This window comes from Chlorocebus sabaeus, chromosome 11 (assembly GCF_047675955.1).
Source record: "Chlorocebus sabaeus isolate Y175 chromosome 11, mChlSab1.0.hap1, whole genome shotgun sequence".
NCBI classification, from domain to species: domain Eukaryota; kingdom Metazoa; phylum Chordata; class Mammalia; order Primates; family Cercopithecidae; genus Chlorocebus; species Chlorocebus sabaeus.
Genome location: NC_132914.1, coordinates 108,618,669 through 108,642,882, shown reverse-complemented (window position 1 = coordinate 108,642,882; position 24,214 = coordinate 108,618,669). Strand labels below are relative to the sequence as shown.

Below are 24,214 nucleotides of genomic sequence, written 5' to 3'. Positions count from 1 at the left end.
CCTGCCTCAGCCTTCCGAGTAGCTGGGATTATAGGCATGCGCTACCACCCCGGGCTAATTTTTTTGTTTTTTAGTAGAGACGAGGTTTCTCCATGTTGGTCAAGCTGGTCTCAAACTCCTGACCTCAGGTGATCCGTCCGCCTCGGCTTTCCAAAGTGCTGGGATTACAGGCCACAGCGCCCAGCCCGAAATTCAGATTCTCATCACTGGGATGGACACTTCCCCTCTGACTAGGGCTTGTCTAAATACTCCCTCTGTGGGTGCTGGCTGAATTCTGTCCTGTGCTGCTTTCCACTATGACAGGGCAGCACTGAGTTTCAATGCAAAATCCCACAGTCATTTCTCTCTCTGTCCCGCGAGCACACAGATTCTTTCTCCACCCCACACTGCATTTTGGGGGAATGGCAGGGGTGTTGCGGGGGCAGTTCAAGACTATCTTCCTTATCTTCCTCAGTGCCTTTTTCCTTGATGGGATGTCAAAACCAGGTACTATGATCGCTTACCTAATTTTTGGTTCTTATGAAGGTGCTTTCTTGTGTGGGTAGTTGTTCAATTTGGTGCTCCTTGTGGGGGATGATCACTGGAGGGTTCTGTTTGGCCACCACGCTCTGTCTCCTTTCCCCTGCCATCTCTTTTTTTACTTAGGGGTTTAGAATGTCTAACTGACCAATATGTACAGTCAGGTCTCGTTCTGAATTCATCTACTTATGACCTTCCAAGCCCACTAGGCCCAGTTCTTAGTCCAGCCTCCATGATGGTACCTCCACATCCTAATTTGCTTCTCTCCAGTTCATTTCGCACAAAGCTGCTGTGTTAATCTTTCTGAACTATAAATCTGCCCAGTACTCTACCCTACTTAAAATTCCTCATTGACTTCCCATTTGCCTTGAGAATTAAAAGCCAAAGTCCTAAAACACAGCTTTTTAATTTTTAATTTTTTTTTTTTTTAATTTTTAGATGGAGTCGTGCTCTGTCACCCAGGCTGGAGTGCAGTGGTGTGATCTTGGCTCACTGCAACCTCCGCCTCCCGGGTTCAAGTGATTCTCATACGTCAGCCTCCCAAGTAGCTGGGATTTACACGTGTGTGCCACCATGCCTGGCTAATTTTTTTTTTTTATCTTTAGTAGAGACAGAGTTTCACCATGTTGGCCAGGCTGGTCTGAAACTCCTGACCTCAAGTGTTTCCACCCGCCGTGGCTTCCCAAAATGCTAGGATTATAGGTGTTAGCCACTGCACACAGCCCTGAACATAGCTTTTAAGTTCCTTTATTGTCATATTCCTTTTGGCAAGTCTGTCATTTTCTGATTCACTTGTACATGTGTGTCCCACCCTTGGTCCAGCCATTGGTGCTTTTCTTTACTTCTTTATTTTTGTTATTTATTTTATTATCATTATTATTTTTTAATGAGAACAGGGTATCACTATGTTGCTCAGGCTGGTCTTGAACTCCTGAGCTCAAGCAGTCTGCTTGCCTCAGCCTCTCAAAGTGCTGGAATTACAGTGATGAGCCACTGTGCCTGGGTCATTGGTGCTATCCTTTTACTTTTTTTTTTTTTTTTTTTGAGACGGAGTCTCGTTCTGTCACCCAGTCTGGAGTGCAGTGGCGTGATCTCGGCTCACTGCAAGCTCTGCCTCCCGTGCTCACACCATTCTCCTACCTCAGCCTCCCGAGTAGCTGGGACTACAGGCGTCCGCCACCATGCCCGGCTAATTTTTGTATTTTTAGTAGAGACGGAGTTTCACCGTGTTAGTCAGGATGGTCTCAATCTCCTGACCTCGTGATCTGCCTGCCTCAGCCTCCCAAAGTGCTGGGATTACAGGCATGAGCCACTGCGCCCAGCCCCCATTGGTGCTATTCTTTTATGTGATAGAGCCATCTTCTCTCTTTTCTTTGGATTTTTAAACATATTCTTCCTTTTACTTAGACTATTCTCCATCCCAAACACCTCTCCTAAACTTCTTTCACACCTTAGACTGGCTGAAACTTCCATTGAGAAACCTTTCTTTTTTATAAGTTTTTTCTGTATAATCTCTTAGCATTTACTCATTTTGTTGTGAAGTGTCTGATCTTATTTAGATGACAAGTATAGGAGGATAGAAATTTTTTCATATTTTTCTCACCCAGCAAGCACAATTTCTGACATGTGGTAGGCACTCAGTAAATATTGAACTTTAGAGGCTAAGACATTTGAGTGCTTTGGTAACTGTGGTTGTGCTATATAGGTATTCTGTTATTGTTAGTTTATAGTAAAAACATTAAAGTATGAAAAAAGCCTTATTCAAAACATTTCATGCATATAGTTAATATTACTTTGCTTGTGCTCTTGGCAAAAATGGATTACTAAAGTTATTTAAGATATTTAAGTATAATTGTTTCCTTTATTTAGTTACAGCCAAGTTCTACTTCTGAATCTATGGATCAACTACTAAACAAAAATAGAGAGGGAGAAAAATCAAGAGATTTGATCAAAGACAAAATTGAACCAAGTGCTAAGGATTCTTTCACTGAAAATAGCAGCAGCAACTGTACCAGTGGCAGCAGCAAGCCGAATAGCCCCAGCATTTCCCCTTCAATACTTAGTAACACGGAGCACAAGAGGGGACCTGAGGTCACTTCCCAAGGGGTTCAGACTTCCAGTCCAGCATGTAAACAAGAGAAAGATGATAAGGAAGAGAAGAAAGACGCAGCTGAGTGAGTAAACCTGGAACTTAGACCATCCTGTTACTCAGTTAACTTTTTTTTTTTTTTTTATATAAGGCATTTAGGTCCTTCCAACTGTGAAGAATCCATCTGGACTTTTAGACTGCTTTATACATTGCCCTTAGTTTACAAACAGCTAGTCCAAACAAATGACATCTTAAGTAAATTAGGTTATTGCACCCTGTGCTACTCTTCTGTTCTTCCCCTTTTTTGCACCCCAGGGCTAGAAAAACAAGGCATAAATTAAGAAAAGTTTTTCTGTAAATGAACAGGAGTTGAAAAATCTATCAGTTCAATAGACCTATCTTTACTGGATTCCACTCATTAGTCACCCTCACTGTGCTGCTAGGATGAAAAACTGCCACTGTCAAGGAGAGAAGCATGCGGTGCTTCTACTTGGAATTCAAAATATTTTTCATCAGAAACAGTGTTTTAGTTAATGTTTAGATTTGTTAAGATAGACTTAATTCTGCACATTCCGTATATTTGTTAAATGGACTTTCAGGGGCTAACCTCAGAACTTAACTACCATTGACTTAGGTGTTCTGGGTACCAAACAATCCAGTTAAAGCTAAAGTTTTGGAATGCAACTTATTGATAAATTGGGAACTGCTTATTCTTGATTTGAGGCAAATTTTTTTTAGAGCCATGATTTTCTGCAGGTATGTTATGTAGATAATATCTTCTCACATAAAAATTACTTCATGCTAGAATATTGGTATGTTGACTGGTGGCTCATACCTATAATCCCAGCACTCTGGGAGGCCGAAGCAGGTAGATTAGGAGTTAGGAGGTTAGGATTTGAGGTTAGGAGTTGAAGACCAGCCTGGCCAACATGGTGAAACCCTGTCTCTACTAAAAATACAAAAATTAGCCAGTCATGGTGGTAGGTGCCTATAATCCCAGCTACTTGGGAGGCTGAGGCAGGAGAATTGCTTGAACCTGGAAGGTGGAGGCTGCAGTGAGCTGAGATCATGCCACTGCACTCCAGCCTGGGTGACAGAGCGAGACTCCGTCTCAAAAAGTAATAATAATAAAAGAATACTGGTATGTGAAGAAGTGCTTTTAAGGATATTTTATAAGTAGCTACTGTCTTTTCAGCTCAAGTGTTTGTTCGTTGGCCAGGCGTGGTGGCTCACGCCTGTAATCCCAGCACTTTGGGAGGCTGACTCAGGCAGATCACTTAAGGTCAGCCTGGCCAAGATGGTGAAACCCCATCTCTACTGGAAAAAAAAAAAAAAAAAATTAGCTGGGTGTGGTGGCAGTCACCCCATCTCTACTGGAAAAAAAAAAAAAAAAATTAGCTGGGTGTGGTGGCAGTCGCCTGTAATCTCAGCTACTCAGGAGACTGAGGTAGGTGAATTGCTTGAACTGGGGAGGCAGAGGTTACAGTAAGCCAAGATAGCACTGCTGCGCTCCAGCCTGAGCAACAGAGTGTGACTCTGAAGGAGAAAATAAAGTATTTTTTGATTGCCTTTGAGAGGAGCAGTTGTATATTACTCAGATTTTTAAAAAATCGTTCTTTTATGACTATATTCTTTAAGGGATTAAGGAATTGGCAATATAAGTGCGTATGTTTCAATAAAGAGGATTGGTGATCTTCTAGTGAGAACAGTTTAAATCTATGTTTAGCAGTGTTTCTTTTTTTTTCTTGAGACGGAGTCTCGCTCTGTCGCCCAGGTTGGAGTGCAGTGGTGCGATCTCGGCTCACTGCAAGCTCCGGCTCCCGGGTTCACGCCATTCTCCTGCCTCAGGCGCCACCACCACGCTCGGCTAGTTTTTTGTATTTTTAGTAGAGACGGGGTTTCACCGTGTTAGCCAGGATGGTCTCAATCTCCTGACCTTGTGATCCACCTGTCTCGGCCTCCCAAAGTGCTGGGATTACAGGCTTGAGCCACCGCGCCCGGCCTAGCAGTTTTTTTTAAATTGTCAGGTATGGAAGATTTTAGAACAACGTAAAGTCCATGTAGATTTCACTGGCCTTTTTTTTTTTTTAGGCAAGTTAGGAAATCAACATTGAATCCAAATGCAAAGGAGTTCAACCCACGTTCCTTCTCTCAGGTAGGTTTATTACTTTCTTTGAGGTTATCTAGTCCCCCAAAAAGAAAAATTAGTAGTAGTAGTCGTTCTTCCATACCTGTCATCTGAATTTTGTTTTAGTATGCTAAAACAACCTTCTTTCTTTTTCTTACATGGCCATTAATGAATACTTTTTAGACATTAAAAAAAGGTCTTTGTTTTGCCATCAATTAGATGTGATCTTGGGCAAATCTTTGAATTTCTCTGACCCAGAATTTGACAATGGGTAGCTAGCTAGGCTATCAGGTTTATAAATATGTCCTCTGCACCTGAGGGTTTTGCATCCTGGATTCAACCAACCATGGATCAAAAATATAGTTAGGATAATCCGTACTGAACACATGCAGACTTTTCCTTGTCGTTATTCCAAAATGATACAGTAAAACATTTACTTTGTTTTAGGTATTATAAGTAATCCAGAGATGACGTAAAGTATATAGGAGGATATGCATAGGTTGTATGCGAATACTTCACAATTTTATGTAGGGGACTTGAGCATTCTAAGACTTTGGTATCTTCGTAGTGTACTGTAACCAATCCCCCACAGATACCAAGAGATGACTGCTATTATTATTATTCTACTGAGATCATAAGGTATATTTATTTTTAATTTTTAAAAACACTTCCGTCAGTTTCTTAAAAATCACTGCCACTGTTTTTAATATTTTTTAGTTGGCAAAGTTTTAAGTTTCTACTGAAACATTTTTTCTTTTATTGAAATGTGAAAATTGATGTGCTATGTTTTTGTTTTCAATAAAAGGGAAATAGTTAAAGCAAGTAAAATTAGACAGATTGGGAAAATCAGTCTTGGGAAATTGCAATAATAGTTCATTTATTACCTTGAAATAATTGAATTTATTGTTGTTTTTGTAGCCAAAGCCTTCTACTACCCCAACTTCACCTCGGCCTCAAGCACAACCTAGCCCATCTATGGTGGGTCATCAACAGCCAACTCCGGTTTATACTCAGCCTGTTTGTTTTGCACCAAATATGATGTATCCAGTCCCAGTGAGCCCAGGCGTGCAAGTAAGTCGTAGAATTTGATGTTCACTTAGCCTCCCTAATTGTATCTGACACCAAGCACTCTTAGGTTTTCAGTGACTTGAGGGTGTGATGGTTATGTATAGGCATTTGAAACAGAGAGGCATGCAGAGATTCAATGTGATATTAAGTATAAGGACCTAAATCTGAGAATGTTTTCTGCGAAAAAGATGGTTTAGATTTACTTAGTTTGGGGTTTGTTCCTTTTAGCTGTGGGTATGATCTAATTTTTAAATGACTAATAGAGAAAATCAGGAAACCTCATGCCTAGCTCTCTAGCAATATAAAACTAAGAGCGACAGAATACCTTGTTATTATCATAGGAGCCTAATGTTAATTTTTTTTTTTTATTCTCTCAAGCCTTTATACCCAATACCTATGACGCCCATGCCAGTGAATCAAGCCAAGACATATAGAGCAGGTAAAGGTGAGAATAATCCTGCCTGTGTTTGCTTGTAGTTTGCATGCTGCATGAATTGAGTAACTAAGTTTATAATGAATAAATAGTTGTAGTTTAGCTCTGACTTTTTGATGAGGCTATGCTTTGGCTTTTGATGAACAACATTACCTAGATATTCACATGGATTTTATAAACAAAAACAGGAGAGGAGACATGCCCATCAATTGTGATTGTATAGTATCCTCTTCAAAAAGAGTAATTGGAGGCCAGGTATGATGTCTCACACCTGTAATTTTAGCATTTTGGGAGGCCAAGGTAGGAGGGTTGCTTGAGCTCAGGAGTTCAAGATCAGCCTGGACAACAGAGACCTTGTCTCTACTAAAATTCAAAAAAATTAGCTGGGCATGATGGCATACGCCTGTAGCCCCCGCTATTTGGGGGACTAAGGCGAGAAGATCACTTGAGCCCAGGAAGTAGAGGCTGCAGTGAGCTGTGACTGCGCCACTGCCATCCAGCCTGGGCGACAGAGTGAGACCCCGTCTCAAAAATAAATACTGGCCGGGCGCGGTGGCTCATGCCTGTAATCCCAGCGCCGAGGCAAGGCGGGTGGATCACCTGAGGTCAGGAGTTTGAGACCAGCCTGGCCAGCATGGTGAAACCCCATCTCTACTAAAATACAAAAATTAGCCGGACACGGTGGCGCCCGCTGCCCGTAATCCCAGCTGCTAGGCGGGGCTGAGGTAGAAGAATTTCTTGAACCTGGGAGGCAGGGGTTGCAGTGAGCCAAGATCATGCCACTGCACTTCAGCCTGGGCAGCAGAGTGAGACTCCATCTCAAAACAAGCAAACAAACAAAAAACAAACAAAAAAACAGACTAATTGGCTGGACACAGTAGCTCCATGCCTGATATCCCAGCTGGAGGAAGACTTGAGCCCATGAGTTTGAGAGCAATGTGGGCAATTTAGTGAGACCCTATCTCAAAAAAAAAAAGGTAATTCCAAAGCTTTTTAATCTGAAATCTGATTTAAATCTGAACTTAAATTTGAAGAAGAGGGTTCGCTACATTAATTTACTAGATTGCTAACCTTGCTTTATATATACCTACGGTTATTTCCCCAAAGCTAGAATTTCTTTTGAAGCAGAGGGGCAACTATCTTCAACCAATGTTGAAATCCTGTTAGAAGGTTGTTTCGGCCAGGCTTGGTGGCTCCGTGTGTAATTCCAGCACTTTGAGAGGCTGAGGTGGGCAGATCGCATGACCCGGGAGTTCTAAGACCAGCCTGGGCAACATGGCAAAAACCCGTCCCTACAAAAAAAAAAAATAGAGATTTTAGCCAGCCGTAATGGTGTGTTCCTCGAGTCCTAGCTACTTGGGAGACTGAGGTGGGAGGATCAATTGAACCTAGAATGTCCAGGCTGCAGGGAACTGTGACTGAACCACTGGGCTCCAGCCTGGGTGAAAGAGCGAAACCCTGCCTCAAAAAGAAAAAAAAAGATGGATGTTTCTACATTAAAATGAGGGAGTTGTTGTATAATCTAGTTGCATAAACTAGTATTTTGTGCTTGTGTGGTTAAAGAGCCTTCATAGAAAAAAATCCCCCATTTTTCTTAAAAGGAAATCTTTTGGCCAGGCGTGGTGGCTCACACCTGTAAGCCCAACACTCTGGGATGCCGAGGTGGGCAGATCAGTTGAGGTCAGGAGTACGAAACCATCCTGGCCAACATGGTGAAAACCCGTCTGTACTAAAAATACAAAAATTAGCTGGGTGTGGTGGTGCGTGCCTGGGTGACAGAGCGAGACTCCATCCAAAAAAAAAAAAAAAGAGAAAAGAGTTCTTTTAATGTTGGAAAATGCTAAAGGGTTTCGTTTTTGCCAATCAGTGAATTTAGGATGGTTAATTTCTATCAGTTGAGAAACTACAGAAAGTAGAATAATTTATACAGAAAACATATTTCTCAGTGCCCAGTAATTGCCTTTCTGACATAAAGTTTTCATTTTTCCTGAATTAATAAGATTTCCTCAGTGTGTTTTTTGGGTGTTTTGTGTGTGTGTGTTTTAATTTTTTATTTATTTATTTTTTTGCATACAGGATCTCGCCTTGTTGCTGAGGCTGGAGTGCAGTGGTGCTGTCATGGCTCAGTGCAGCCTTGACCTCCTGGGCTCAAGCGATCCTTCCCTCTCAGTCCCCTGGATAGCAGGGACTACAGGTGCACACCACCACACCTAGCTAATTTTTCTATTTTTTGTAGAGATGGATTTTGCCATGTTGCCCAGACTTGTCTCAAACTCATGGGCTCAAGCTATCAGCTTGGCTCCACTTCCCAAAATGCCTGCACCCAGCCGATTTTCTCAATGTTTGATGTAATTGTGATTTCATGGATGTTTTTTTTGTTTTGTTTTGTTTTGGTTTGGTTTTTTTGTGACGGAGTCTCGTTGCGTCGCCCAGGCTGGAGTGCAGTAGCCGGATCTCAGCTCACTGCAAGCTCCGCCTCCCGGGTTCACACCATTCTCCTGCCTCAGCCTCCCACGTAGCTGGGACTACAGGCGCCTGCCACCACGCCCGGCTAATTTTTTTGTATTTTTTAGTAGAGATGGAGTTTCACTGGGTTAGCCAGGATGGTCTCGATCTCCTGACCTCATGATCCACCTGTCTCGGCGTGATTTCATGGATGTTAACTAAAAATCTTAATTTTCGTTTTCTCAGTATGCTATTTTTTTTCTTTTTTGCCTTAGAACATATGAATCTGTTGAAAGAACTCTGCCTGAAATAATGTAATCAGATTATAGAGTTTAATCTTATTTTCAGGGTCTGTAAAAATTCGGAGAAGAAAGTGGGTTTTTTTGTTTTTTTGTTTTTTTGTTTTTTGCTACCGTTTTAATGTAATGTTAAGGTGTTCATGTATCACTAGAAGGTGTAGCTGTTTTCAGTGATTACTTAAAACAATGCAATGGGAACTTTTTGTCGTCGTTAAAATATAAAAGATTACTGTAGTAAGAGCAAGCATGACAGTTTGGCTCTCTGATGGGAGAGTCACATTCTAACTTTATGGAGGTGCTGTCTTTTTAATAGAAATGATATACTCAGAGGGTGGTCGCAGTGGCTTATGCCTGTAATCCCAGCACTTTAGGAGGCCAAGGTGGGCGGATCATGAAGTTAGGAGTTCGAGACCATCCTGGCCAACATGGTGAAACCCCGTCTCTACTAAAAATACAAAAATTAGCCCAGCGTGGTGGTGCGCATCTGTAATCCTAGCTACTCGAGAGGCTGAAGCAGGAGAATTGCTTGAACCCGGGAGGCAGAGGTTGCCGTGAGCCAAGATGGCACCATTGCACTCCAGCCTGGGCAACAAGAGCAAGACTCTGTCTCAAAAAAAGAAAAAAAGAAATGATATACTCAGGATATCTCAACCAGTTCTATTGAGGCATTTCTTAATTTTTATTTATTTATTTATTTATTTTTTGAGACAATCTCCCTCTGTTGCCCAGGCTGGAGTGCTGTGGCTGAAAGATTACTTAAAGCAGTGCAATGGGAACCTTTTGTTGTTGTTAAAATATAAAAGATTACTGCAGTAAGAACAAGCTTGACAGTTTGGCTCTCTGATGGGAGAGTTACATTCTAATTTCAGGAGGTACTGTCTTTTTAATAGAAATGATGTACTCAGGATATCTTAGTTCTACTGAGGCATTTATTTATTTATTTATTTATTTTTTGAGACAGAGTCTCGCTCTGTCGCCGAGGAGTGCAGTGGTACAATTTTGGCTCACTGCATCCTCCACTTCCTGGGTTCAAGCAATTATCCTGCCTCAGCCTCCCGAGGAGCTGGGATTACAGGCACCTGCCACCACACTTGGCTAATTTTTCTGTTTTTAGTAGAGATGGGGTTTTACCATGTTGGCTAGGCTGGTCTTGAACTGACCTTGTGATGATCCACCTGCCTCGGCCTCCCAAAGTGCTGGGATTACAGGCATGAGCCACCGTGATCGGCTACTGAGGCATTTCTACTAAGACAGAACAGGTACACAGTCAAAAGTATCAGCTCTGAACATGTGCTGTGTAAGGATTTAGGAAGTGAATAGGGTATTTGCTTTATCCATCATTCAGATTGTATGATTATAAAGATTTTGTTTAACTGACTTCCTTTGTACTTTTTTTTCCCTTTGTTGAAGTATTTAAAACAAATCTCAGACATCATGTCATTTAATTCCTACATCCTCAATGTGTATCTTTTTTAAAGCAGGAATTTTTCTTTGGTACCCATAGTGCTGTTATCACATTTTATAAAATAAATAGTAATTTGGCCGGGCGTGGTGGCTCACGCCTGTAATCCCAGCACATTGGGAGGCCGAGGCAGGTGGATCACCTGAGGTCGGGAGTTCGAGACCAGCCTGACTAACATGCAGAAACCCTGTTTCTACTAAAAATACAAAAATTAGCTGGGCATGGTGGCGCATGCCTGTAATCCCAGCTATTCAGGAGGCTGAGGCAGGAGAATCACTTGAACCTGGGAGGCGGACGTTGCGATGAGCTGAGATCAATAACAGCAAACTCCGTCTCAAAAAAAAAAAAAAAAAAAAAAAAAAAAAAAAAAAAGACCATCCTGTCTAACACAGTGAAACCCCGTCTCTACTAAAAATACAAAAAATTAGCTGGGCCTGGTGGCGGGTGCCTGTAGTCCCAACCACTTGGGAGGCTGAGGCAGGAGAATGGCGTGAACCCGGGAGACGGAGCTTGCAGTGAGCCCAGATGGCACCACTGCATTCCAGCCTGGGCGACAGAGCAAGACTCCATCTCAAAAAATAAAAATAAATAAAAAATAAACAGATAGATAGATAGATAGATAGATAGATAGATAGATAGATAGATAGATAGTAATTCAGTGGTAACCACACATAGTCAAATCACCCTAATTGAGTCAAGAATATATTCTTGCAGCTGGTTTGTTTTGAATATAGATTACATTTATTGTATCTTTTTGTAGTTCCCCTGCCTTTTCCCTTATTGCTTTGTATCAGAAGCCAGTTGTTCTGTGGTATGTCATGCAGTCTCAATTTTTCTGTTTTCTTCTTGGGATGTCATTGATTACATCTGAGTTCATTTTGGGTTGGGGAGACAAATACTAAATGGTTCTGTGTGCGTTGTATCATATGTCAGGAGGCACACAATATCTTTTCCTACTTTTAATTACGAAATGATTGAGAGCTCAAGTGGTAATACCCTGCTCCCCTATCCCACCACCTCCCCATTGTAAGTTTTCTATTAATCTTTTATCTAATTCATTATTAATTTAATGCTTAACATCATTTTTTTCTTTAGGGCTATGGTTCTCAAATTTTGGTGTGCAGTATAAACCTTTGGGGAGAGCTTGCTAAAAACATAGATTGCTTGATCCCATCTCCAGATTTTCTGATTCAGTAGGTTTGGGGCATAGGCTGAGAATTTGCATTTCTATTGCAATTTATAAAACCACCTCCCAAGTAATGCCGCTAGTCTAGGGCTATACACTGAAAACCACTGCAATTGGGTGTTTGTAAAGGGTGATTTCTGAATTCCTAGCTTTCTTCTGTGTTTATTAGCTGGAATTATTCTGTAAAGGACTGTTGTTTTCAATTGGGAGTATTTGGTTATCCCAAAATAATTGGTACAAGAAAGGATAAATTCTTAATTGTTTTCAATTTTCAGAGTGAGGAGTTGGTGCCCTTGTTACTTCCCAACAGTGCCCACAAAGTTTTGCTTTTGTTTTTTTAAAGGGTGTATCCTCTGCCAACATTCTTATTTATTTATTCTTACTGTTTTAAAAAGTATTATGAATGCATGGATTTTTATACATTCATTGTATCATGTATTCTTTTTTGTTACTCTCATTGTCCCATCTTTGATGAATGGGAACCCGTTCAGGTTGGCTCCTGCAAAACTTTTTTGCCTTGATTAGCTATCCCTCCAAGGTACCCTGATTTCTTTTTGCTGGGAAATAGTATTTTAAAATCATTATCTGGTCATTGGCGCTAATTACTGTTACAGTATTGCTTCTAGGCATTTTCCAGACTAAACTAGGAAATATCACTGTAGGCCAGGTGCAGTGGCACCTGTATCCCAGCACTTTGGGAGGCTGGGGTGGGCAGATCACTTGAGGTCAGAAGTTCGAGAGCGTCTTGGCCCACATGATGAAACCCTGTCTCTACTAAAAATACAAAAATTAGCTGGGTGTGGTGGTGTGCACCTGTAGTCTCTGCCACTTGCGAGGCTGAGGCAGGAGAATCACTTGAACCCAGGAGGTTGAGGTTGTGGTGAGCCGAGATTGTGCCACTGCCCTTCAGCTCTGGGCAATAGAGTGAGACGAGAAAGGAAGAGAGAGAACTTTTTAAAATCAGAAATTTAAATTAATATTTCCAAGTCAAGTTAACATTGTAAGATTTTTACTTTTTACTATGACTTCATGGTTTATCTCTTATTCTTTTACACTGAAGCTTTGGTTACTAAAAATAGTAACTATTATGATATTGCATAACAATTTATCACAAAGCTTAGCTACTAAAACAAACATTTCTTATTTCACACAGTTCCTGAGGGTCAGAAATCCAGGAATAGCTTCACTGAGTGGTTTCTGTCTTGTCTCTTATGAAGCTGTTGACAGTGTTGGCTAGGATTGCAGTTATCCGAAGGGGTAACTGGGGCTGGAGGATGTGCATTCAAATTCGAAACTGTTGGTCAGCCACGTGGGCTTCACAGCCCTAGTCATGACGTGGCAGCTGGCTTCTCCCAAAATGCATAGTTCAGAGAAACAGTCCCAAACAGAGGCTGCAGCATGTTTTACAACCTAATCTTGAAAGTGGCATATCATCAATTATGTTCTACACTGTTGGTCATACAGAGTGACCCTGGTGTACAGCATGGGAGGGTACTGAAAACAGGAGTTAGATCATCAAGGACCATCTTAGAGGTCTGCTTATTTACATTTTCATACAGAGTATATACAGTATCTTCAAAATTTTTATTATCTAATTGTTAGACTACAGAATAAATTTTGAGATGTCTTTGGAGTATTAGTTTTTCTCAGTATCTGTTTCAGTAATTCTTTAAGTGCCAGTTTTCAGAGTGTGACATCCTTGTTAATTCCACAGTACTAACTTCTAAAGTTGCTAAGTGTTACATCGACAGTGTGATAAATAGGTAGTTAATCCAGTCGAGTTTGTTTTTCATATTTAGAGATAGCTATTTTTTCATCTGCAAATTATTTGTATGCTTTTAAAGTGAAAATTATGTAAAAAGGTGCCATTCATGAAGGCTGGGCTTAATGTCCGCATGCCTGTAATCCTAACATTTTGGGAGGCTGATGAAGTGAGAGGATCGCTTGAGCACTGGAGTTTGAGATTAGCCTGGACAACATAGCAAAACCCCGTCTCTACAAAAAAATTTAACAATTGGCTGAGCATGTGGCATGTAACTGTAGTTCTAGCTCCTTAGGAGGCTGAGGTGGAGGATCACTTGAGCCCAGGAGGTAGAGGCTGCAGTGAGCTGTTATTGTGCCACTGCACTCCAACCTGGGTAGCAGAGCAAGACCCTATCTCAAAAAAACAAAGATGCATTCAGAGAAGTCTTGCTTATATCCCAGTCCTGTCCACCTGTGTCTTCCCTCATCCCGTCATCAGTAGGGGATCATTACAATTTTTAATTTATCCTTACCTGTTTACTTTTGTACATTTACATTTGTTTATTTTTTAAAAATAGCTATTTAGACATTATTCACATACCATGAAATTTATCCATTTAAAGTATACTGTTTCATGGTTTTTAGTATAATCTTAGAGTTGTGTAGTCATCATCACAATCAACTTTAGTACCTTTTAATAACCACCAAAAGAAACTTTGTACCCTTTAGCAGTTACTCCCCTTCGCTCCCCTCTTTCCCCCTCCTCCATATAGCCTAGGCATACGAATCTTATTTTTCTTCTCTACAGATTTACCTATTCTGAATATGTCATTATAATAGTATCATGTTATGTGTAGCCTTTTGTGACTGGCTTCTTTCACCTGTGTTCTCAAGGCTCATCCATGTTGTGACATGTGATAGTATTTCAATCTTTTTTTTTTTTTTTTTTTTGAGACGGAGTCTGGCTCTGTCACCCAGGCTGGAATGCAGTGGTGTGATCTTGGCTCACTGCAACCTCCACCTCCCAGGTTTAAGCGATTCTCGTGTCTCATCTCCCAAGTAGCTGGGATTACGGGTGTCTGCCACTACACCAGGATAAGTTTTTGTTATTATTTTTTTGAGATGGAGTTTCTCTCTTGTTGCCCAGCCTGGAGTACAATGGTGTAATCTCGGCTCACTGCAACCTCTGCCTCCTAGGTTCAAGCGATTCTCCTGCCTCGTCCTCCTGAGTAGCTGGGATTACAGTGGCCTGCCACCACACCCAGCTGATTTTTGTATTTTTAGTAGAGACAGGGTTTCACCATGTTGGCCAGGCTGGTCTCGAACTCCTGACCTCAGGTGATCCACCCGTCTCGGCCTCCCAAAATGCTGGGATTACAGGCGTGAACCACCATGCCCGACCTAACACTTAAAAAAAAAAAAAATTTTTTTTTAACCTTTTTTTTTTTCTTTTTCTTTTTTTGAGATAGAGTCTCACTCTGTTGCCCAGTCTGGAGTGCGGTAGTAGGATCTCGACTCACTGCAACCTCCACCTCCTAGGTTCAAGTGATTCTCCTGCCTCAGCCTCCTGAGTAACTGGGATTACAGGCATGCACTACCATGCCCAGATGATTTTTGTAGTTTTATTAATAGTAGAGAAAGGGATAGCTGGGCGTGGTGGCTCACGCCTGTAATCCCAGCACTTGGGGAGGCCGACGTCGGCAGATCACGAGGTCAGGAGATCAAGACCATCCTGGCTAACCCAGTGAAACCCCGTCTCTACTAAAAATACAAAAAATTAGCCAGGTGTGGTGGCAGGCGCCTGTAGTCCCAGTTACTCAGGAGACTGAGGCAGGAGAATGGCATGAACCTAAGAGACAGAACTGACAGTGAGCCGAGATGGCACCACTGCACTCCAGCCTGGGCGACAGAGTGAGACTCCGTCTCAAAAAAAAAAAAAAAAAAACATAGTAGACAAAGGACTTTGCCATGTTGGCCAGGCTGGTCTTGAACTCCTGGCCTCAAGTCATCCACCTCCCTCAGCCTTCCAAAATGCTGGGATTATAGGTGTGAGCCACTGCTCCTGGCCTAAATATACCACTTTTACCTATCATCAGTTGATGAACATTTGGGTTATTTCCTTTTTCTTGTAATGAGTAATGCTGCTGTGGACATTCATGTACAAATTTTCATGTGAGGCTGGGAGCAGTGGCTCTTGCCTATAATCCCAGCACTCTGGGAGGCTGAGGTGGGCAGATGACTTGAGGTCAGGAGTTTGAGACCAGCCTGGCCAACATGGTGAAATCCCGTCTCTACTAAAAGTACAAAAATTACCCTGGCATGGTAGCGTGCACCTGTAATCCCAGCTATTCAGGAGACTGAGGCAGGAGCATCTGAATCGCTTGAACCCGGGAGGCGGAGGCTACGGTGAGCTGAGATCACGCCACTGCACCCCAGCCTGAGTGAAAGAGTGAGACTCTGTCTCAAAAGAATAAATAAATAATTTTTTTTTTCATGTGGCCTTAGATTTTCATTTCTCCTGAAGAGGAATTGCTGTGTTGGAACTGCCAAACTTTTCCAAAGCAGCTGCATCGTTTTGTATTTCTTTCAGTAATGTACAAGTGTTCCAGTTTCTCCACATCCTTATAAATAACCGATACTGTCTTTGGTTTGCGTTTTGTCCATTCTTGTGGTTATGAAGTGTTATTGTGGTTTTTTGTATTTTTGTTTTGCTTTGAGATGAAGTCTCACTCTGTCGCCCAGGCTGGAGCAACCTTCGCTTCCTGGGTTCAAGCAATTCTCCTGCCTCACCCTTCCAAGTAGCTAGGGCTACAGGCATACGCCACCACGCCAGGCTAATTTTTGTATTTTTTGTAGAAATGGAGCTTCTCCATGCTTCTCAGGCTGGTCTCGAATTCCTGAGCTCAAGCGATCCCCCTACTTCAGCCTCCAGAGTGGCTGGGATTATAAACATGCACCACTGTGCCTGGCCCATTTTTGTATTTTTAGTGGAGACGGAATTTCACCATGTTGGCCAGGCTGGTCTTGAACTCCTGACCTCAAATGATCCGCCTGCCTCACCTTCCCAAAGCGCTGAGATTTTAGACACGAGCCACCGTGCCCAGACTATAGGTTATCTTTTTACTTGCTTGATGGTGTTCTTTGTAACACGGTTTTTAATTTTGATGAAGTTCAATTTATCTGTTTGTTTTTTCTTTTCTTGCTTGCACTCCTGATGTCATATCAAACAAAGCGCATTGCCTAACACAAGGCCACAGAGATTCACCCCTATGAAACTCCCATAAAACTCCTATGAGTTTTATAGGTTAGCTCTTAACATTTAGGTCTACAATCTCTTTTGAGTTAATTTTTGTATATGATATGAGAGTAGTGGTCCAGGTTTTTCTTTTTGCTTGTGGATATCCATTGTCCCTACCTCATTTGTTGAAAAGACTCCTTTCCTCTTGTTTATTTGTTTTTGAGATGGAGTCTTGCTGTCGCCCAGGGTGGAGTGCAGTGGCACTATCCCAGCTCACTGCAACCTCTGCCTCCCGGATTCAAGTGATTCTCCTGCCTCAGCCTTCTGAGTAGCTGGGATTACAGGGGTGTGCCACCACGCCCAGCTAATTTTTGAATTTTTAGTAGAGACGGGGTTTCACCATGTTGGTCAGGCTGGTCTTGAACTCCTGACCTTGTGATCTACCTGCCTCCTAGCACTCTGGGAAGCTGAGGGGCTGAGGTGGGAGGATCACTTGAGCTCAGGAGTTTGAGACCAGCCTGTACCATTACGCCTGGCTAATTTTAGAATTTATCTTAAAGTATAAAATGTGAATCCAATTTATCTTGTTCTAAATGACTAAGATGTTTTAACCAGTTTTATTAGTCTGTAATTTACATACAATAAAATGCTCATCTTGTTATGTTTACATTTTAATGAGTTTTGACAAACATATTTGCTCATGTAACTACTTGCTTCATCAGTGAAGATGGAAAACATTGTGCCTGTTCGTCTTCTCTGTCCAACTGTACTTTATTACCACTAGCTCCAGTTAACCAGTGATCTACCTTCTTTTACTGTAGATTACATTTATCCTCGCTAGATTTCTTTTTCTTTCTTTTTTTTTTAGATTTAGGGTTTTTTTGTTTTTTTTTTTTTCCAACTTAAAATTTTTTATGGAAACGTCTCATTATATTGCCCAGGCTGGTGTTGAACTCCTGAGCTCAAGTGATCCTTCCACCTCAGCCTCCCAGAGTGCTAGGATTACAGATGTGAGCCACCTCAGCCAGCCCCTAGATTTTTTTTTTAATAAATGGAATCAAACAGCATGTAACAGGGATGTTCAATCTTTTGGCTTCCCTGGGTCACATTGGAAGAAGAATTGTATTGGGCCACACGTAAAATACACTAACACGCTGATGATAGCTAATGAACAACAACAAAAAAATAGCAAAACTTAATAATGTTTTAAGAAAGTTTATGAATTTGTGTTGGGCCACATTCAAAGCCGTCCCAGGACTCAAGTTGGACAAGCTTGGTATATAATTTCATATATGTGTCCTAAACAGTGTAGTAATTTGAGCTTCATGTTAATATCAGCTTATTCCTTTTTTTGTTTGTTTTTGAGATGGAGTCTTGTTCTGTCTCCCAGAATTGGTCTGCAATTCTATTGCCTCAGCCTCCGAAGTAGCTGGGATTGCTAGCACGCGCCACCACGCCTGGCTAATTTTTGTGGGTTTTTTTTTCTTTGTTTAGCAGAGACGGGGTTTCACCATGTTGACCAGGCTGATCTCAAACTCCTGCCCCCAAATGATCCACCCGCCTTGGCCTCCCAAAGTGCTGGGATTACAGGCATGAGTCACTGCGCCCAGCCAGCATATTCCTTTTTCTGCTAGGTAGCATTTCATTTTATGATTATACCACAGTTAATTTACCCATTACTAGTCGATGGGCATTTGAGTTATTGCCAACTTGTGGCTATTATGAATGAAGCTGCTGTGAGCATTTGTGTACAAGTATTTGTGTTTTTATTTCTTTTAGTTAAATACCTAGAATTGGAATTGCTGAGGTATGGTAAGTGCATATTTTATTTTTTTTTTAATTTATTTTATTATTTTTTTCTTTTTTTAATTTTTTTTTTGAGATGAAGTCTCACTCTATTGCCCAGGCTGGAGTTCAGTGGCGTGATTTCAGCTCATGGCAACCTCCCCCTCCCGGGTTCAAGCAATTCTCCCGCCTCAGCCTCCCAAGTAGCTGGGATTACTGGCACGCACCACTACGCCTGGCTAATTTTTTTGTATTTTTAGTAGAAACGGGGTTTTACCATGTTGGCCAGGCTGGTCTGGAAATCCTGACCTCAAGTGATCCACCCGCCTCAGCCTCCCAAAGTGTTGGGATTACAGGTGTGAGCCACCACAGACTGCCTGGTAAATACATATTTCAATTAATAAGAAATTAGCAATCTTCCAAAGTGATTGTATCATTTTACATTCCAACTGATCAGGTTCATATGCAAGTTCCAAGTGTTCTGCATCCTTGCCAACTCTTGGTATTGTCTTATCTTTTTAATTTCAGTAGGTCTAATGGGTGTCATAGGGTTACCTCACTGTGATCTTAAATGTGCATTTCCCTGATGATGACTGATGAGGAGCACCTCGTCATGTGTCTGTGTGTTTTTGGCTGTCAACCTTTTTTTAAGTAAATTTTTCAAATCTTTTTTCATTTTATTTATTTATTTATGAGATGGAATCTCACTCTGTTGCCCAGGCTGGAGTGCAGTGGTGCCATCTTGGCTCACTGCAACCTCTGCCTCCCAGGTTCAAGCGATTCTCCTGCCTCAGCCTCCCAAGTAGCTGGGATTACAGGCATGCGCCACCGTGCCTGGCTAATTTTGTATTTTTAGTGTAAACAGGGTTTCACCATGTTGGTCAGACTGGTCTCTAACTCCTGACCTCAAGTGATCTACCCGCCTCGGCCTCCCAAAGTGCTAAGATTACAGGTGTGAGCCACTGTGCCCGTCCTAACGTTTCTTTATGTCTCAGTGTTTCTGACTGGGTGCAGTGGCTCATGCATGTAATTCCAGCACTTTGGGAGGCCAACCTGGATGGATCATTTGAGCCAGGAGTTTGAGACAAGCCTGAGGAACATGACAAAACTCTGTGTCTGAAAAAAAAAAAAAAAAAGGAAAAATTAGCCAGGCACAGAAGCATGGTCCCAGCTATTTGGGGGGCTGAGGTGGGACAGTCGCTTGAGCGAGGTTGTGAGGGGTTTGAGGAGTGATGGAGGCGAGATCGAGGCTGCAGTGAGCTGAGATTGCACCACTGCACTCCAGCCTGGGCAATAGAGCCAGACCTTGTCTCCAAAAAAAAAAAAAAAAAAAAAAAAATCATGTTTCTTTTCTTACTGTGAAAAGTAAAGTTACTACTTTTAGTAAATTATTTTAAGTTATTTATGTATTTTGGTTACAAGTCCTTTCTCAGATACAGGTATTGTGAATATTTTCTCCCAGTCTGCAGTTTTTTTGAAGAGCCAGTATTGTTAATGAAGCCTTATTTATCAAGCTTTTCTCTTAAGGTTCATGCTTTTTTGTATCATAATAAGAAATCTTTTACCTACCCTAGGTTATGAATGTTTTTATGGTTAGGTGTATGGTTGATTTCAGTTAGGTTTTGTGTAGGGTGTGATGTAAAGGTCGAGCTTCATTTTCTCCACCATAAATATTTACTCGATTTCTCTGGCACCAGCCTCTGTTTTCCATTGATGGCTTTATTTTTTTTTTCTCTTTTTGAAATCTTGTCACCCAGGCTGGAGTGCAGTAGTGTGACCTTGGCTCACTGCAACCTCCACTTTCCGGGGTCAAGCGATTCTGCCTCAGCCTCCTGAGTACCTGGGATTATAGGTGCCCGCCACTACAGGCCCAGCTAATTTTTTTTTTTTTTTTTTTTTTTTTTTAAGATGGAGTCTCGCTCTTTTGCCCAGGCTAGAGTGCAGTGGCCGGATCTGGGCTCACTGCAAGCTCCGCCTCCCGGGTTCATGCCATTCTTCTGCCTCAGCCTCCCAACTAGCTGGGACTACAGGCGCCTGCCAGCACACCTGGCTAATTTTGTTTGTGTATTTTTAGTAGAGACAGGGTTTCACCATGTTGGCCAGGCTAGTCTCGAACTCCTGACCTCAGGTGGTCTGCTCGTCTTGGCCTCCCAAAGTTCTGGGATTACAGGCATGAGAGCCACTGTGCCCAGCTTTATTGAATTCAGTTGACCATATACGTATATATGTCTATTTGTGAACTGTTTCGTTGTATTGATCTTTGTATATATCCTTATGCCAATTCTCTCTTTATTGCTGTTACTTTGTAATCAACCTTTAAGTCAGTTCATATAAGTCTCCCAGTTATATTCTCGTCAAAATTGTTCTTATTCTGCATTCTTTGAATTTCCAAATAAATTTTAGAATCAGCATAGGATTGTGCACTGAATCTTTGTATCAGTTCTGAGAGAAATATCTTCACAATATGGAATCTTCATTGATGTCATCATATACTGCTCCATTTATTTAAGTCTTAAGTTTCACCAGTGTTTTCTAGTTTTCTTTGTATCAATTTTGTGCCACTTTCTTAAATGTATCCCTTAGTATTTCATCTGTTTTGTGCTGTTGTGAGTGATGTTTTAAAAACTTCTGTTTATTCGTAAATAGAGATGCACTTGATTTTTTAATTTGATCTTGTATCTTGATGCATTGGTAAGCCCACTGTTTCTGGCAGTCCTTTAAGACTTAAACATACAGTCATGATCTAATCACCATGTTGGTGGTGTTTTTTTTTTTTTTTTTTTTGGCCTTATTGTACTGGTGTGTTACTGAAAAAAGCGTGAGATTTTGCCATGCTTCCATTCTTAGGGGTGAAACTGTCTTTCACTATTAAGCATAGAGTTAGGTGTTACTTCAGTTCCTGATTTGCAGAGAGGTGGGTTTTCTTTTTGATCATGAATGGTTGTTGGATTATGTTCAAATACTTTTTTATCATCTACTAAGTATATCATATTGACCAGGTTACAGCAGCTCATACCTGTAACCTCAGAGCTTTGGGAGGCCAAGGCAGGAGGATCGCTTGAGGCCAGGAGTTCAAGACCAACCTGGGTGATATAGGAATACACCATATCTACAAAATAATTTTAAAATTTGCTGGGTGTGGTGGCACACACCTGTAGTCCTAACTACTTGAGAGGCTGAGGAAGGATTGCTTGAGCCCAGTAGTTTAAAGCTGCAGTGAGCTGTGATTGCACCACTGTACTCCAGCCTGGGTGACAGAAGGAGACCCTGTATTTAAAGTGCAAGTGTGTGTGTGTGTGTGTGTGTGTGTGTGTGTGTGTGTGCGCGCGCGCGCGCGCGCGCGCATGGATAGACAGATAGATAGATAATAATGTAATTCCATTATGGTCATACAAACTGTTATGAAATGTCATTTTATCATATACCAAGTGTCCATTTGTGGTTGAATTTGTTTCTGGATTTTTCACTCTGCTTTACTAATCTAATAGGACTACCTTCTCATCCACTCACTGCCAACACTGATTTTTTTGTTTTTTCAGATTACCTTGAATTTTGTTTATTTTTCCATATGAACTCTAAAATTACTACTAAAAAAATCAGTTGCCTTTTTAAAACCAGGTGACCTTTAAAATATATCTTAGGCTGGGCCTGGTGGCAGGCACCTGTAATTCTAACTACTTAGGAGACTGAGGCAGAAGAAGAATTGCTTGAACCTGGGAGGTGGAAGTTGTAGTTGAGCTGAGATCATGCCCCTGTACTCCAGCCTGGGTGACAGAGCAAGACTCCCTCTTTAAAAAAAGAAAAAAAAAAAAAAAAACCCGCAGAAAAGATAAATCGTTTTACAATTAATTTGTTCCAATTAGGGTCCAAATCAGGCTTGCAAATTGGATTTGTTTATGTGTTGAAGTCTTTTTTTTTTTTTTTTTTGTAATTGTTTCATATTATGGTAACCTTTTTTTTTTTTTTTTTTTTTTTTTTTGAGATGGAGTCTTGCTCTGTTGCCTAGGCTGGAGTACAGTGGCACAATCTCAACTCACTGCAACCTCCTCTTCTGGAGTTCAAGCAGTTCTCCTGCCTCAGCCTCCCAAGTAGCCCAGCTTTTGTATTTTTAATAGAGATGGGGTTTCACCATGTTGGCCAGCCTGGTCTTGAACTCCTGACCTCAAATGATCCACCCGCCTCGGCCTCCCAAAGTGCTGGGATTAGAGGCGTGAGCCACCACTCCCAGCCTTGTGGTAACTTTTTATTATGAACATTTTGAGACATTAATAACCTAGGCCAGTCATGTTTCATTCCTACCCATTGTCTCTTAAGCTATATGTCCACTGGATTATTTTGAAGCAAATTCTAGACATCGCATCCGTTTATCCATCCACATTTTAATGTGTATCTTGAAGTCGGTTTTGTTTTTGTTTTTTGTTTTTGAGATGGGGTCCCGCTTTGTTGTCCAGGCTTGGAGTGCAGTAGTGCAATCATAGCTCACTGCTGCTTCAAATTCCTGGTCTCAAGAGCTCCTCTCTCCTCAGCCTCTCAAGCAGCTATGACTACAGGCACATGCCACCTTGCCAGCTTTTCTTGTCTTGTCTTTCTTCTTCTTTGTTTTTTGTCTGTTTTTTTTGAGACAGAGTCTCACCATCTTGCTATCTTGCCCAGGCTGGTCCTGAACTCCAGGGCTTGAGATATCTTTCCACCTCAGCCTCCTAAAGTGCTGGGATTACAGGCCAGCACTTTAAGGAGGTGCTGGATGAGCCATCACACCCAGCCAAGTGGTAGGTTTTTTTGTTTGTTTTTTGAGACAGAGTCTAACTCTGTCACCTGAGCTGGAGTGCAGTGGCATGATTTCAGCTCAGTGCAGTCTCGACCAATTGGACTCAGGTGATCCTCCCAAGTAGCTGGGACTAAAGGTGCATGCCACCATACCTGGCTAATTTTTGTATTTTTTGTAGAGACAAGGTTTGAATTCCTGAGCTCAAGCAGTCTGCTCGCCTTGGCTCCCAAGGTGCCAGTATTACAGGTGTGAGCCACTGCACTCAGCCCTCATAGTTTTAATTATAGTTTTTCCCTTAGTTTTTGTCTTCTTCGTATCTTTGTACAATCCAACTTGTCTTGTATTTTTTTCCCCACCATCTGAATTTCGCTGACTGTATCCCTGTGTTGATATTTAAAGTAGACTTCTGTCCCCTGTAATCTTTGTAAACGGATAGTAGATAATGGAGGCTTGATAAGATATTTTTTTCCTGTGTTTCACAGATGTATGTACTTTCAGTGAGGAGTCATGTAATCAGTCTTTTTCCTGATAGGAGTAGCCAGTGAGTTCCTAGATGTTTTACCTATCCAGGAGATAATATTTCTCTTTAGTGCTGTACTTTTTTTGTTGTTGTCTTTTAGCAGCCATTGATGATAATTGTCTAGCCCAAGATCCATTATTTCCTTAGGGTTACAGAATGGTGACATTCTTTTTCTTTCATCCCTTCTTCAATTATTACCTGGAATATTTTTATAAAGAAAAACTTTACCATATCCAGCTGTTTGGTTACCCTGAGGAAGAGTAATTTAAAATATTAATCATTTCCCTTTTTAAGGCAGTCTTCAAAATAATGAGTTGGTTTTCTGTTGTCCTCCAAAGGTAACCAATGAGATGGGTTTTTTTGTTGTTGATTCTTATTGTCAGTATAAACTTAGGGATTTTTTTTTTGGTTGTTTTTAATTTTTTGGAGACAAGGTCGCTCTGTTACCTAGGCTGGAGTGCAGTGGGCTGATCTGGGCATACTGCAGCCTCACTTCCCAAGCTAAGGCAATCTCCCCACCTCAGCCTCCCA

At 41.5% G+C, this 24,214-nt stretch overlaps 1 protein-coding gene across 12 annotated transcripts in view; it reads left to right on the top strand.

The window, feature by feature from the left end:
• The window catches only part of ATXN2 (ataxin 2), a 155,187-nt gene that overhangs the window by 110,127 nt on the left and 20,846 nt on the right, over positions 1-24,214 (top strand). For 6 of the 12 annotated variants that reach the window (XM_008004736.3, XM_037996519.2, XM_008004734.3 and 3 more), the window contains 5 exons: positions 2,389-2,693; positions 4,700-4,763; positions 5,655-5,807; positions 6,183-6,249; positions 18,390-18,422. In XM_008004736.3, coding sequence (XP_008002927.3) covers positions 2,389-2,693; positions 4,700-4,763; positions 5,655-5,807; positions 6,183-6,249; positions 18,390-18,422 — 622 coding nt within the window. The remainder of the gene's footprint in view (positions 1-2,388; positions 2,694-4,699; positions 4,764-5,654; positions 5,808-6,182; positions 6,250-18,389; positions 18,423-24,214) is intronic. The other 6 variants (XM_037996521.2, XM_008004735.3, XM_073021107.1 and 3 more) reach the window with 3 other exon arrangements.